The sequence below is a fragment of the Camellia sinensis genome, chromosome 13 (assembly GCF_055761805.1).
Source record: "Camellia sinensis isolate YWXY chromosome 13, ASM5576180v1, whole genome shotgun sequence".
NCBI lineage: Eukaryota > Viridiplantae > Streptophyta > Magnoliopsida > Ericales > Theaceae > Camellia > Camellia sinensis.
The window spans coordinates 6,959,171-6,975,443 of NC_138973.1; the positions used below are offsets into that span (position 1 = coordinate 6,959,171).

The 16,273-nt window shown below is 31.5% G+C and overlaps 2 protein-coding genes across 2 annotated transcripts; one reads left to right on the forward strand and one right to left on the reverse strand.

Annotated features, from left to right (window-relative positions):
- Positions 1-4,511: 4,511 nt before the first annotated feature.
- On the reverse strand, positions 4,512-7,010 carry LOC145805191 (uncharacterized). Its single transcript, XM_082900249.1, has 4 exons — positions 6,984-7,010; positions 5,221-5,409; positions 5,025-5,120; positions 4,512-4,547 (listed from the first exon to the last, which is right to left on the reverse strand). The coding sequence occupies exons 1-4, from the start codon at positions 7,008-7,010 to the stop codon at positions 4,512-4,514; spliced, it is 348 nt and encodes a 115-aa protein (XP_082756375.1).
- A 5,709-nt stretch (positions 7,011-12,719) lies between these two features.
- On the forward strand, positions 12,720-13,274 carry MAPR2 (membrane-associated progesterone binding protein 2). Its single transcript, XM_028196346.2, has one exon. It carries the CDS (start codon positions 12,805-12,807, stop codon positions 13,105-13,107), a length of 303 nt encoding a protein of 100 aa, XP_028052147.1. The 5' UTR covers positions 12,720-12,804; the 3' UTR covers positions 13,108-13,274.
- The last annotated feature ends 2,999 nt before the right edge of the window (positions 13,275-16,273 follow it).

A 16,273-nucleotide genomic window follows, 5' to 3' on the forward strand; every position in this document is an offset into this window, starting at 1 on the left:
GCAGATCGAATTTCATCGACGCTGACTTCAGTTCCAGCCAAGGAAGCTGTTGGAATTATAGAACCAGCCCTTTCCACGAACTGATACGAACTCCATCTCTCGAAGCTCTGTTTTTTTTCTACTACATCGCTCTTCTCTGTCAATCAGAACCCAAATTTACAAATCAAAACATTGGGGAAAACCAAAATTGAAAGCCTATGAAAGTGGAATTTTACCTGAGAGCAATGCCTCCTCCATTGTAGTTTGTTGTTCCATATTTCTTTGAAGAGAAAGAGAGATTGAGATTCAATTATGCAATGAAATCGTCATATAGGAGTGTATATACACTTAGTGGAGTCTGTAAGCCACTTCTGCAAACCAAATTTCATGCCAAAAGTGACTTCAACTATCTAGTTTTGAGATAATCATTAACCATGCTCAAGTCCACCGGGTATTCTTAGATTGCATCAATTTTTTCACACCATAATATCTAATATTGCATAACATAAACAAAAATGCCAGATAAAACTTTTTTAAGTTTTGGTTGGGTAGTCTTCGGTCTATAGAAGATTCTATCATTTGTGCTTTCAGAAAAAGAAATATAAACATCATGAGTTTTGCATGTGAGGGAATAGTTCCTTACCTATGTCTTTATGGGAGCTCCAATTGTATGAAGACCCTATGATATATTGATTTTCAATATAGATGAAATGCTGAGCAGCACGAATAGCCTTTACATATGCATGGCTACTAATAGAAATTTTTTTTTTTTAAAAAAAATTATAGAAAAAAAAAAGCAAAAAATCATATGCATAAGGTAACCATTCCCTTTAGAATTATACCACCGGGATTTTTGTTAACCCAAGAAAAACAAATTTAGTGATGTACTAATTTTGTTGTTAAAGTGGCAGATAACATCAAATTTTATTGCTAAGAATATAATTGAAACTACAAATATCTTCTGTTTATTCTCTACTACAAAAGTTTCTCTTTCTTTCTCCGATTCAAATCTTAGGGAAGTAAATGCAACATATCAGCCTATACCCATTTTTTATATAATAGGGATATGAAAATAGAACAGTTAATTTCATGAAATAGAGTACCCATAAATGGCACCTTAAACTTCACGAAAACATCAAAACAAACAAAACCCAGTAAAAATTATAACCCGATAGATATATATGAAATGAGAGGAGGTGAAATATGGGGTTTCATGAAACTGAGAAGAAAACAATTTATACACTGGACTATACATGAACCTGCTAAATGACACAGAATATACTGTCAATAAATTCAATATAACTGCATCCATTAACAGCTAATGAAAGTTAAGTAAACATAAAGGATAACCTGATAATCAAGAAAGAAAGAAAGAAAGAAAGAAAGAAAATAAATAAATAAAGGAAAGAATAGGTTCAGCTCTTGTACAAAATAAGAGATGATTTTCACCCAACGAAACTAAAATATATTGAGTTGAGTCACAGGGGTAAAGGGAAGAAGAAGAAAAAAATTGACTTTAACCCATCCAATCAAAATTTTAATTTATTATAATCATATTTGTTTGTCACCGGCACAGTGTAAATAATAATCTAGCGTATGCCCATGCCTAAAGGCACGGTGTAAATAATATTAAGATTAAAATACAGTTATAAAAATATATTTAACAGACTGTACTCTACAATTCCAAACAAATCAAATATAAAAAAAATTAAATATCAAATAATGCACACCAGTCAGTGCTCTGCAATTTAAAAGAAATTAAAACTAAAATGCATACCAGTTAGTGCTATTGCTGCCAATCAAATTGGTATCTTATATATATACATATATACATATATCTAATTGAAACAGGCCTAACTAAAGTTTTCATAATTGGTATCTTATATATATACATATATACCTATGGGATTGCAAGGCTTGCAATGGTGAGACCAGAGATGACATCAGACCTTAGAAGATTTAGACTATAATTGGGTCCCCACTGAAAAACAGGAAAGAAAAATTGAAGACCCAGAAGCAATTTTTGACAGCATGCTTTGTTCTTGAACCTGTGAAGAGGATCATCTGGGAAGAAAATCTCAGACAGTCTGTCTCTGAGTTTCTCAAGGGTGGTTTTGTGGGGTGGCAAGCACACTGCAATTCCCAAAGATGATATGAATAAAATTTATTGATACAAAGAAATTTTGTTTAATAAAATTTGATATGTACCAGCATATTTTATTTTATAACATATCAAATGTTGATCAGAAATGATGATAAACAAAAATGAACCCAAGTCAAGGATTTCAAAGCAAACTCAATATGTTCGCAATTAGAATCTCACCTGAAAACTTTCTGCTTTCTTCGCAAGCCTTTCAAGCCAAAATCTGAAATTTCAAGCGGAAATTGAAATCATTAGATTTTATTTTTTAACATATCAAATGTTGATCAGCAGATTTATACTATATAGCACAAAGAATCCCAATTGATGTGAATTCTCTATGGTTATTTGCATTGAGATTGTTTGTTCATCCTATTGTTGCTTTAATTGCTGAAAATTTAGTTAATTGTTTGTGGTTTTGACGATTTCTAATTGTGATGCGAAGTTCGGTGATTCTCTGTAAATTCATGTACACTATGTTTGTAAAAATATTTTGAATATCGTTTAATTAAAACCGGCTGCTATGAAGAATGAATAACGCCCCTGCTCTCATGAGTCATACCCCCAGTTTAAGGTGAGTACACAATGAAATCTATTGAAAATTTTATTACGCATGTATAGACTAACTATGCATTTTTGTGGGGGAGTATTTGAAAAAAAATGTGACAATTGTTGCTTTTGTTTTCATTTTTATATTTATTTTTTCTAAACTACATTATTTTATCATATATATTTATCTTAAAAAAATAGACGATAAGTATAATTTTAAAAATAATCCACAATTTTTTTTATATATAAAATCGCATAATTATAATTACTAAATTAATATAATTCTGTTTATGAATAATTTACAAATAACAAATAAACAAATTAAATAATTTTATGATATATCTACACCCCCACAAAGCCTCCAACTCACACAGTGGATTGGGAAGAATTCTCCCCCTACTATAAATAAGACAATAAAAGACTAATAAGGAGATTCAAACCGAAAAGCAAGTCCATTAAAATTATACTCACACCATACTAATAGATGCCGTTATTGTGTATCAAATTGTAACACCTATGAGATTACCATACTGAGCTATTCCACATAGCTTCACCTAGATGCCTCCTGAGAAAAACAGAAATGACCCAAATCCATGAATATTTGAAATTTCTACCTTTACCCATATCATAGTTTCAACAACAATAAAACTAATCATAAAATTAATCACAAAAGATACACGGGGAAAAAATATAACTACAGATATGAAACATTAGAGCTTGTCATTGAATAATTATAAACTACTACACTTAAATTTTGCCCCTCATAATTCTAAATTGTAACTGTATTTTAGTGGTCAATTCTGTATATAAATAAAACAATACTTCTCTTTGCATAGAAACCAATCTAAAAATCAGAGGCAATCGTTATATGATTAGTTTCTGTGTTTCTAAAAATCGGACATAATTTTCATATGATCAGTATATGTGTTTCTAGACTTTTTCATTAATAAAATTATGGAATTGAAATTTGAGAGGTGGGGCTACCCCTCTATTACAGCCCATCCCATTCTATTTGCTTTTGTGTTAGAAAAATGTGAGGTGCCTTCAGATGGTGTTCCCATGTGGGTTCATGACAGACCTGTCACTGGCTAACTGATTGTCTAACTGATCCAAACACCCATGTCTTCATCCCAAATGCAGTGTGGTATTGCCAACGAATTTGATTTACTGTCAATCTGGATTCTGTAGTTCTGAAAGTAGTTTGGGACAACACTAAAAACATACCTATAAAACCCATGAAGAAAAACACCTTTATGGAGTGTTCTTTCTTTGGCCATCACATCATTCACCAAACTTTAAATTTTCCCTCAGTCACCAAGTTATATTAAATCATAATTGAAAATGACAAAAATGAACAGCAAGAGAACCAAATATTGATCAGCAGATTTTTTGCCCCTCAATCAATGATATTTTTTCAATCAATGACATTTTAATGGTCCTAATCTATTATGATATTTTTAGGCAAAATGGCAAGAGAAGACAATGAAGGGGAACAGAGAGAGAAGGGGAATAGAGACAGAAATCTTACCTTGCACAGATGATATGAATAAACCGTGAACCAGAAATGATGATAAACAGAAATGAACCCAAGTCAAGGATTTCAAAGCAAACTCAACATGGCATTTTGTAACATTCTTGTTATGGCAGTTTGTGTGTTCCTGTTATGTTGATGCAGAATCTATAATATCTATAATGGCCATAAGTTATGGCAGTTTGTGTGTTCTTGTGTGTTCCTGTTAAACTACAAAATGCCATTACAGACAGGGGCCATAAGTTGATGCAGAATCTTCATAAACAGGGGCCACATGACAGGAACACACAAAAAATGTGAGCCATTATCGATCTACAGTATACCCCTAGCAACCCAATACTCCAACACCTGCAAATAATTGATTGAAATCAATCCAAGATAATGTGAGCTTTGTGATAAACCAAAGGGTTTCCAAGCTAAGGTTTTACCCAAAACTTGGCATGCAAAACCAATAACTACAGCGTAAGCTATGACGATATGTTTCATGTAAAATTATCGATTATATGAGTCAACATAGATAGCAAGTGAATAGGTTTTATGAAATTTGTAAAATTTCCACTATAATCTCATGTAACCAACCAAGATCACCTTGTGAAGGATAGTATGAAAAAGTGAAATCTGAAATTGATCCAGAATCCAGATACATAATCTCTAACAAATTAAAATTAAAATTTCTAACAAATTTCGTATACACTCGAATTTCAAATTTCGTATACACTCAAATTAAAATTAAAATTTCTAACAAATTTTGTGAAGGATACACTCGAATCTCTAACAGATTAAAATTTCGTAGAACAAATTAAAATCCAAAATTGGAAAGTAAACCTTCCAGAACTTGATGATGAATCCCCATTCTGTCTCGGCAACGACCACGAACATTGCAATCACAACTGCATAGCACCGAAATATGCCATCAAATATCTACAAATATCCACAAAACAATAAATTTACATACAAATCCAGAGGCATATATATATATATATAGAGGGAGAGAGAGAGAGAGGGAGGGGGGATTACATACATCAAATCCATCTTTGAAGGAACGAATGGCAGAGAGAATGTTGACAGAGATGCAGAGAATGGCAGCCGCAGAGGTTACGATGCTGAAGCATCGGCAAACGACCAAGAAAGGATCGGGTCTGGATCTAACTCTAATGGCGGCAGAGGGGGAGGTGGAGGCGGTTGAAGCGCTGGAGTGTTGTTTCTCGCCCTATGCGCTGTTTCTCGCCATTTTCTAGGACTTTCTCTGCCCTGAGGAAATTTTTGTGTAGCTCTCCCAAACATACACGGTAAAAGAAACCCTAAGCTTGAATCGAAGCCATCGAAACCATCACATACTGAGACGGAGAAGGAGTTGTAATTTTGAAATCAAAGATGTGAGAAAGAATGGAGGACGGCTGGAAATGAGAGTCTGAGGTGTGTTTGGTACTCTTTTCATGGGCGGGAAACCAAAGCATTAAGAACTACACATTTTGGTTAACAACACATTTTGACCATCTGATCTCGAGTCAAGAATCATCTCAGCCGTTAATGAATGCCACGTAGGACAAAAATATATGAAACATTCAAACTCACCATTCCATTGTTATATAGATTTTTTAAAAAAAAATATTTGATGGTACAATGTATGTTATAAAAGAATAGTTTTAATTTTAATTTAAAATTAAAATTAAAATTAAAGCATGGTTTTAATTATTTATTTTGATAATATTGACGCTATCATTCTATATATTTGTTATTTGAATACTTATATTTATTAATTTTAGTTAAATTATTTGTGTATTTTAATAATTTTAGTTCTATCATATTATAGAAGTGTAATTAACATATAATAATTTTTTATGATATATATTAAATTATAAAATAGTAAAATAAATACTTATTTTGATATTAAAAATAATAGTTAAATTAAAAGAAGAATTAATAACATAAAATTAAAAGTAACTCTAACTATTTAATTTTCTTTTATATTCATTTGGAAAATAAAATATGTATAAATTAAAATTATATCAACACTCTTAATTAAATTAAAATATCAATTATACAAAAGAAATTCAAAAACAGCTAATCAAAAAATAATCACGTAACATCTAAACTTAAAAAGAAAAAAATAATGAAAATATACAATCAATAGATACAACTCAGTTTGTGAAGTGATTAGTTATTTATAATATAATGTCAAAATATAAAAGAATTTATTGTTCAATAATTGAAAAAGTAACTCAGGCAGTAAATTCAAACTTTAAAGGTTCCTCAAGAATATTATTGTTGTGCAAGTTTTCTTTCTATGAGTTGTGACTATATAAAACAATATAATAAATGAAATATAATTTCATATACAGAATCACTATAAAATTTAAACAACAAATCCATAATATTGAATAATATGAAATTGGTATTGGATATAGAATAATGTACAGGAAACTAAGAAAGAAAGAAAAGAAAAAAAAAAAAAAAGGCAATTTAGTATTAAAAAAAAAATCCTAATACCCTTGAAAGAATTAAGAAGAAAAATGTGAAACACAAAATTAGTATTAGATTTGTGGATTATCTCAATTTACCATGAAAAATATATGAAAAATAAATATCTATCAAATATAGTCCATATAAAATCGGTAAAGTTAGTATAATTTAAATTAAGTTTGAATTTATGTAGAACTTAATTAAAAAATATACATACTGACGTGACTCTCTTAAAAAAAAAAAATCTTTATAACGTGCCACTTAAACATGAAAAAAACACTACTTTTAATAATATACCATTATGGTGCAAAACAAACGCACCGCAAGTGAATTAATGTCGTATTTCATTTAAAGATAACTTTGTCGTTTAAAAAGTCAAAATAATTTGATAAGCAATTTGCAACATATTATTCCCTAAGGACAAAGGTTAAGAAAGTAATAAATGACTTTTAAAGGTAAGAGAGAAATTAAGAGTGCTATTATTAGCTCTTGTTAAAATTTTTTGGACCTCTTAATTTATATATATATATATATATATATATATTTATTATATTTATAACTTAAAGTAAAATTATATTAAAAGACATTATTAAATAGAACACCCACCTATCAAATAAAAATTAATACTCTGTAATATTGGACCCCCACTCCCACCGCCACTACCAATTCTAACTCTAACACCAACTCTACGTATTCCGTATTTGTGAACCATAAACTTGTTACTCTTCATAACCAACCAACATAAACCCTAAATCTATTATTTTTCATAATCATCTTAAACCCTAAATGTGTCATCTTCATCACCATCATCAACCCTATTGAAACAGAAAGTTTTGCTTCAAGTATAACGTATACTTCATTAATTTATTTCACAGTGTAGAGCAATGGAGGACGAGGATAACAATTCTAATAAGATCGGCATTCCATTCATAAGTTTATCTGTCTTACATTAATATTTTCGGTCATTTTCAGTCGTTCTTCTTTTGTTTGAGCTATTCGGTACTGGTTTGCCGACTGTTAGGATTGTGTTCGGTAATACAATATTGAATATAATCCTTTCATTCAACAAATAAGTTCCGAACATTAATGCAAATAGTCAATACTATTGAACCGAATATAATCTTTATTTTTAACACTATTAAACTGAACAAAAGTCTACAGCTTTGTTGTGTGTAGCTCCACCACTAGCAAAAGACTGTAAGAAACAGAGAAGACAAAAAAAAAAAAAAAGCAATGAAACAGCAGCACTCTGTAAGAAATGGGTAGATTGGGTCGGTGCAGAGGAGACGAAACCAAGGAGACAGACAGTCAAGTAACAAGAAATGAGAGGGTATGAAAAATTGGATGGGTGTGCATTTGATTGTGGAAATATTGTGAGTGTTTGGGAAATGGATTTTTATGTAAGTTTTTTTAGTTGTAGGATATTATTGGATAAAAAAAATTTGGTGTTTGGAAAGATAGTTGGATTTTTTTGTGATTAGATGTGATGTGAGAGAAAAAGTGAAATGATTATGGGGTTGGATGTGATATTTTGTTTAGATTTATTTTTTTTTATTTTCCAAAAAGTTTGTCTTTTAGTGTAAAAAAAAAAAAAAAAACCCAACACACAAACTTCCCAAACACCACTGAATATGGGTAGATTTGGTAATAAGTGGGGGTGTCTAAAAAAATATTATTAAAATTTAGAATTTAGGGTGGGAGTCCAAAGAAAAAGGGGGTCCAAAGAATTTTGACAGATATTAATAACAACACTCAAAATTAATTATGATGATTTTTAATAATTAATTTTTTTTCCATATGGACATAAGTACCCTTGTTTTTTTAAGACAATTTTTTTAACAACTACTAAATAGTGTGATAAAATTAAAAATAAAAATAGAAACAGAAACTATCTTATATTTTTTATTTTATTTTATTTTTTTAACGGTTTTTAATAAGGTGAGAACCCCACCAAAATATATGTAGGTAATGTTGAAAAACTTTAGTTGCAAAATATTTTTATTCGATTTAATATTTAGAATTTATTTTTTTTAAAGTTATTTGCAAAAAATAAATAATGATATATATATATATATATATATATGAATTTAAAATATCATATGAAAATAATAGTATTTAATTTTTTTTTTCTTTTCACCAAACTAAAATAATATAAAATATTAAATTTGAAGAAAAAGTGAAGAGGCATAAAAGACCAGGGAAGAGAAGGGTGCAAAGCAAGAAAAAAAAAAGTGTTTGTCTTATTATAAATATAAAAAATTTAAAACACAAGTCTTAATTTATGAATTTATATTCTATTAAGTTTTAATTCAGATTTTTTAGATCTTCAAGTTTTAATTAATAGTCAGAATTGTCTTTCAAATAATGATTGTTCGTCATTTTTTATTATTAATAAAAGAATATGATAATTTGACATTTATTTTGATTTTTAAAACTTTTAAATGGAAAAAACTACACACACACAAAAAAATTATGTGTTGAAAAAATTGAAAAAACTTTTTTTTTTTTTTGATGTAAAACTGAAAATTTTGTGTCTATAAAGGAGCATGATGGTGGAAAATTGATCTGGCAATAACGTTCTTAGTTTTAAACCTATAAAAAAAACTAATAATATTCTCGATTTTATTGAATAGTTGAATCAAACTAATAAGTAGAAAGTCAAAAACGTTTTAATCTCATGTTTTCTTTTTTTTATTAGTTAATGAAACAATTATCTGGAACACTACTATATAAAATTGATAATATTATTAGTTTTAAAAATTGGGAAAAATTGATAATATTCTCAGTTTTATTAAATAGAGCTTATTGGTTTAAAAAATCTTAGATATGACCTAAGCTATTATAACATTTATAAATAAGATTTTTAGGTAATTAACTCAAATTTTAATTAAGATAACCTTTAAAATTATGTTATTTTCTATATAAAATGATATAAATATATTCATTTAATATCTTCTTAACCTGTGCCATAAGAACATATGTTAACAAAAAATAGGGGTGTTCGTTGTTCGATTGCGGTCGAAAAATATCTAATCTGCCATCCATCTATCGGGTGGGCGGATTAGAAAAAATCAATCCGTATCCGTCCACTGAATTGACGAATGCAGATTAAGCGGATTGGCAGATTTGATGAATAGATGCGAATTGGTTTAGCGGCTTAAACTTTTACAATTTTTGAACGTAATATAACAGCTTGTCAACATTTTTTTTTTTTTTTTTATGACAATCCAACTCAACATAACAAAAAAATTATCAAGTAAATTATCAAATATTAATAATAAATACATATAAGAAAATCATGCATTATCAAAACTATTTCATTGCTTTTTTTTTATTCAAAAACTATTTAATTTGATTTTTTTTTAAAAAGACAAAATTAAGCCTTATATTTTACAAACAAAAATACCAAATATCAACCATTTCCATTTGATAAAAAGATTTCTAAATTGAAAACAAATTGAAAACACAACAAAATATCTAAACTCTTTTTCAATTGAAAATACAAACAAAATATCTAAACAAATTGAAAACACAAAATCTTACAAATTACTAATGGTGCTTGCGGTTTGATGGTTCGGTTGCGATCAAAGGAATTTCAAATCCGTCATCCGTCCAAAATTAGGCTGATTGAAAAAAATCAATCCATAACTATCCGCTCGTCATCACATATCTGTCCAAAATATAACAGATCAGTTCGATTCAATTTGATCGGTGTGATCGGTTCAAATATTCATTACTCATCCTTAACAAAAAGTCATTTAAAAAACATTAGGCATTATTAGCAAATAGATTGAAAAACATAGGAAAAGTACGTAATTAATACAAATTTCATGTAGGGTAAATTACAAATATATCGTTTGAAGATTGCTTAAAATACGAATTGTTTTACAAATTTCATGTAGGGTACAAATACGGAAATGAGCCGTAGCTCGACAGGGGAGGCTCGAATTGGCTCGAAAGAGGGAGAGGAAAAAGAGAAGGGAGAGGAGGGAGAGGAAGAATGGAGGGAGGAGATCGTCGCGCAGCACCACCGCCGTCGCCTCGCCGCCGATCGTCGCAGCTTCAGACCGTTGGCGTCGTCGTCGCAGCACCTTTGCTCCTCACCGATCGTCGCAGGTGGAAGCTCCGCCACCGCCTCGCCCCACCTCCTCCTCCAACAGATTTTTATGGCCTCCTCCTCCTCCTCCTCCTCCTCCTCCTCCTCCCTTCTCTTCTCCCTTCTTCTCCTTCTCTTCTTCTCCCTTCTTCTTCATCTCCTTCTTCGTTCTGCAACAAAAAGACGGAAAAAAGAAAAAAAAAGAAAAAAAAAATCGACACCAAAACGACGTCATTTTGGTGTCGAGCCACGGGTTTCGAGCTACGTAGCACTACCGGTACAAATATATCCCCTGAAGATTGCTTAAAATACGAATTGCTCCTTGTAGTTTGAAAAATTACAAATACCTTCCTGTCATAATTTTTTATTTAATAGAATTAATTGAAAAAATAAAATTTCTAACTGTTTACCTATAAAATAATAAAATTATCTAAATTATTAATTAAAATAAATTTTTAACATTATTAAAAACTGTTAATTAACTTAATGATTTATTAATAAAATGATATATTTGTTATGAAATTAGAAATCTTAGGAGGCATAATGTTTTTTTTTTTTTTTTGTTACAGGAAAATCCTCCTTAGTCTCCCGCAGGTCCAAGGCAGCGCCCCTTGCAGAGATCACCAGGATGTCCTGTTAGCCGTTCTGAGCGAGGAGACTATAATCTGGAAACTTACCCCGATGAGGCATAATGTAATTTTTAAAATTACAGTGGTAATTTATAATTTAAGTAAATCTCAGAGAATATGATTGTAATTTACCCTTTTATGTAATTTGGAGAGATTATTTAGTATTTTCGGAATATAGACACAGAGTGCTTTATAAGATTTTGATTGATAGAGATGGATAAATGCTCAAAATTTATGTTGAGATAAAAGAATAATACGAGAGTTAAAAGTATGGAGACTTATTTATAAGTCCTTTTTCAGACACTTATGGTAGGCTAAGTCTTGTGTAATTTCTTATAGAGTCTCAAGTCCTATTTAGATAGGAATGTATTTCACAAGATCCTACATAAACGTAACGTGACGTGACACTTATATAAACGTAACATAACGTGACACCTACATAAACGTAACGTAACGTGTCACGTTACGTTTTGCAAACTTAATGAGTTTTTATTTTTTAAAATTTAATGTGAAAATGTTGCTGGTTTAAGTTGGTGTCACGTTACGTTTCATATAAATATGATCTATGGTAACATTCAATTTCCTATATAGGAAATTGAATGTTGCCATAGATCATAAGTGTCGCATTACATTTAAGTAGGTGTCACGTTATATATAAGTGTCACGTTACGTTTATGTAGGTGTCACGTTATGTTACGTTTATATATATATGATTTATAGTAACATTTAATTTCCTATATATGATTTTACTTTTATTTATGATATTAACAACTAATATTTAGGGTAAATGTGTCAACAAACTTCCCATAAAACTTATGGGAATATAAATTTTTTAATAGGATCATATGTAGGACAAGTCTCCCGAATAAGACTTGTAAATAATTTTCCCTTACAAGTAAGTATGATGTTACGGGATTATTAAATAATTTTCTGTAATTTGTCTTCTTTCTCATCTCACCTACCAATAATGGTACAGAGCCCGAATATAGGGGCTCGAATTTGACTCGAAATTAGAGGGAAGAAGAAGGAGGAGGATGAGGAGGAGGAGGAGAACTAGACAGAAGGGGCCAACAAAATCGGGCGGAGGTGGAGGTGGAGGTGGAGGTGGCGGCGGCGGCGGGCGGAGGCAGAGGTGGAGGCGGGGCTGCGATGCCGACAAGCGACGAGCTGGGACGCCGACGAGCTGCGACGATGTCTCTCTCGCCTCTGTGTTCTCTCTCTCAACTTTGTTCAACTCAACGAAGAGACAGAAAGAAAAGGAAGAAATAAAAAAACAAAAAAAAATCAAAACCCAAAACGATGTCGTTTTGGATTTTGAGCCAATTCGAACCCCTAATTTCGGGCCGTCAAACATTATTCTCTCACCTACTCACTCCACTCGAAAATCGAATCTATTCGATCGAGCGAGCGAGCATCAATGGAGTTCACGTTGCAGCAACTGAACCAGTACGACGGCTCAGTCCCCTCGAAGCCGATTTACATGGCGGTGAGGGGTCGGATCTTCGATGTCACCGCCGGAAAATCCTTCTACGGCCCCGGCGGCCCCTACGGCATGTTCGCCGGCAAGGACGCGAGCCGAGCCCTAGCCAAGATGAGCAAGAACGAGGAAGACGTCTGTGCCTCTCTCGATGGCCTTTCTGAGAAGGAGATCGGCGTTCTCAACGATTGGGAGAAGAAGTTCGAAGCTAAGTACCCCATTGTTGGCCGTGTTGTGTCTTGAATTCCTTAATTAACCCTATGAGAAGAAGTTATGTAATTTTGTTGAAATTTGGAACCTCTGTCTGCTACTGATGTGATTGATGATGGATTATTATGGTGTGTTGTTGGGTCAGATGTGTTTGTTTTTTTGTTGAATGGGTTGCATAAATAAATTGAGGGTTGTATGAATATTTTTAGTTTTGATTTTTCATGTCCTGTTTGCTACTCTGATCTTTTGTTTCTGGGTTACTAAAATTTGTGTGAAAGTAGAGCATCTCCAATCCTCCACCTTTTCAAAAAGTGCTCAAAATTCATGTGTAAGCCTTTCATCAAATGTTCATCAAATCAAAGGAGACATTTTTTTTCATCAAATTGAGAATTGGAGATGATTTTTAAAAAGATGAAGCATTGGAGATGATTTTTTATCATCAAATTTGATGAAGAGAAAATTTTGGGATAAGAGAGGAATTTTTAAAAAGATTTTGATGAAAGGATCAGAGTAGTTCATATCAAATCAAGTTTTTTACTCAAATTTGGAATCAAATCAGATGAAAAAATTGGTCAAGTGTTGGAGATGCTCTTATGGACTGTAACCCCTTTGTTGGCCTTGTTCTTTCTGAAATCCTCAACATACACACATACAGAGAAGACACGCATGTATGTATGTTATATACGCAGATGCAGTATGCTGAATTGTGAATTTGTGACCAACAAAACTCTGTAATTTGATGAACAGGCCTGGATCATTTGGTGTACTATTTGATGGTTTATGGGTGTTAGGTCACATTAGTGGTTTTTGATTGAATGGTGTAAGTGATTCATTGGTTGCATAATTAAATCAAGGCCTGTGGTATTTGTTGTGTCCTTAGGTTCTTGTACTTTTGTTAGAAATATAGCTTCATTGTTGCTAACACTAAATTAAGGTATTCATGAGATAAATGGAGCTTGTTCGAATCTATTTTTCTTCTTTTTTTGTGCGTACATTTTATTGATTATACATCTCTAGGTCCCCTAGTTCTTTGTAAGTGATTCCTACCAAATGGTGAAAGCTTCCTTTTTCGGCATGATACATTCATATTTGATGGTTGTTCCTTAGCTATGTTACATGGATTTGGGTGGGGTGTGGGTATGTAACTGTCGGATTTATCTAGTTCTCATGGCTAAGCATAGTAGAACACAACCATATTTTATATTCTTAAAAACTTGTTTTATTTTAGAATAAAATAGTGTTTAGAAACTAACGTTAGAGCCTTTTATGCATAATGAGAATCTTGTGCATATTTTATATAGTAAACTTGACTACTTAGGATAGTGAGTGAGTGCATGCCAAACACATCGCATAAGAGTATGACATCGCATAAGAGTATGGGATGTGTTTGGCATGCTTAAAAGCTCATAGACATGGAAAGAGTTTTTGCATGACTACCACTCTAGATAATGCAATTATAACCAAATGGTAATCATTATGAAGCACCGACACTTCAAAATAAGTGTCGTATTCATGTCGGACACACGGATATTTCGGGGACACATATGAGACACACTAGTACTACATGACGTGTCCTTTTATTTAATTTATTTATTTTCAAGGGACATGTCAAAGACACACTAGAGGCATGTCAAGTTGTTCTTTTCCCAATTTTTAGTGCTTTTGATGAATGTTGAATGTTTATTATTTTTTTCTTAAATTTAAATACTTAATAGATCATCCATTAAAAAAGATATAAACTGTAAGTGTTAATTTAAAAGTGTGTTTTTTTTTTAATAAAATAAAATTAGAGTTAGTTTTTGTTAATAGTGATTGCTTGTGCATGTAATATTAATTTAGATAGCAAATAAAAATATATGAAAACATATTTTATTGTTGCATCCATGCTGTGTCTGCATCTTCATTTTTTTGAAATCGCTGTGTCCTATGTCCGTATCCATATCCGTATCCGTATTCATACTTCTTAGATTCTTCCTGGTTTGAGATTTGCAATTGAGCATAATTTTAAGGATTTCTTGGTACATAGGAGTTTTTTTCATTGTCATATTTTGCTCCACATGATGTCTATGAGCATTTTATTGACCTCACTTGTTCTTAGTGTGGTTGCTTGTAATAATTTAGTGATTGCTTTCCTTGTATTAACATTTCTAGAATTTCTTCCTCTATCTAGTATGTATGACTTCATTAGGTTAATGAGATTTTCTTTATAAATGATGTATGCATATTTGCATGTGCTTGTTCACATGCATTTTGGATTTGGGATGTGTGTTTGTGTGTACGGATGCATAAACATTTGTTTATATCTTGAAGTAGATATGTATACCTATTTCTTTTAATTTATGATGAATACTTTTCTACTACTTTTGGAAGTGCTCTTTCGTTTTGTTTTGTAGTAAAAGATCCAAGAGGGTGTTAAGATCCTAATAGGAAAGTTGAGCTACTATATACATATATGTATGCATAATTTGGTTTGGTTTCTTTCTTAATTTATATTAGTTCCAGTTCACCAAAAAAAAATATATATATATATATGGATAATTGGGTTGTATAGTGAGTACAAGGATATGATATGCTTATTAGGGGATGGAGACTTTGTCACCTGAGTTTGAGGCTAATTTACCCTCTTATAGTTTAGGTTATGTGCAGTTTACACCTAACGTTTAGAAAGGACCACATAATCCACACGTGATTTGTGGACTAAAAGTACACCGTTAAACATTCCGTCTAACTTAACAAAAAGTGTGAAACACGTGACAGACATAAGAGGGTTATATACTTATTTTTAAATTTCAACGGGGTAAATCACATATGGAATAAAGCACAGAGGATTAAATCGCACATAGAATAAAACACAGGGGATTAAAGTGCATTTTGTTTTCCAAACAAATAACGAAATACAGGAGTGTTTTCATTAAATCGCCAATGAGCCTAATGGTACACTTTAGTCTACAAACCACGAGGGGATTATGTGATCATTTTCAAACATTAGAAAGATAAATTGCACATGACAAAAACTATAGAGTGTAAAGTGAAATTTGCCCTACATGATATGCTTATTAGTTTGAGATGCATCACTATCTACTATTTCTACTGTTTAATTTATGCCAATAGAAATTGGAGCTAAATCCATGTCCTGAGTTTCATGAAGTGTGTGGGGAGTGTAACTTTGAACCAAGTATACCATTTACTAGTTGAAGGA

Excerpts from the sequence above, each read along its gene's own strand:
- LOC145805191 (XM_082900249.1), bottom strand. The coding sequence starts at position 7,010 with ATGAAATACGACATTAATTCACTTGCG. Across the intron at positions 5,410-6,983 it reads ACGACATTAATTCACTTGCG|GGCGAGAAACAACACTCCAG; the intron begins GTGCGTTTGTTT and ends AACAGCGCATAG. Across the intron at positions 5,121-5,220 it reads CCTTCAAAGATGGATTTGAT|ATATTTGATGGCATATTTCG; the intron begins GTATGTAATCCC and ends GGATATTTGTAG.
- MAPR2 (XM_028196346.2), top strand. The coding sequence starts at position 12,805 with ATGGAGTTCACGTTGCAGCAACTGAACCAGTACGACGGCTCAGTCCCC.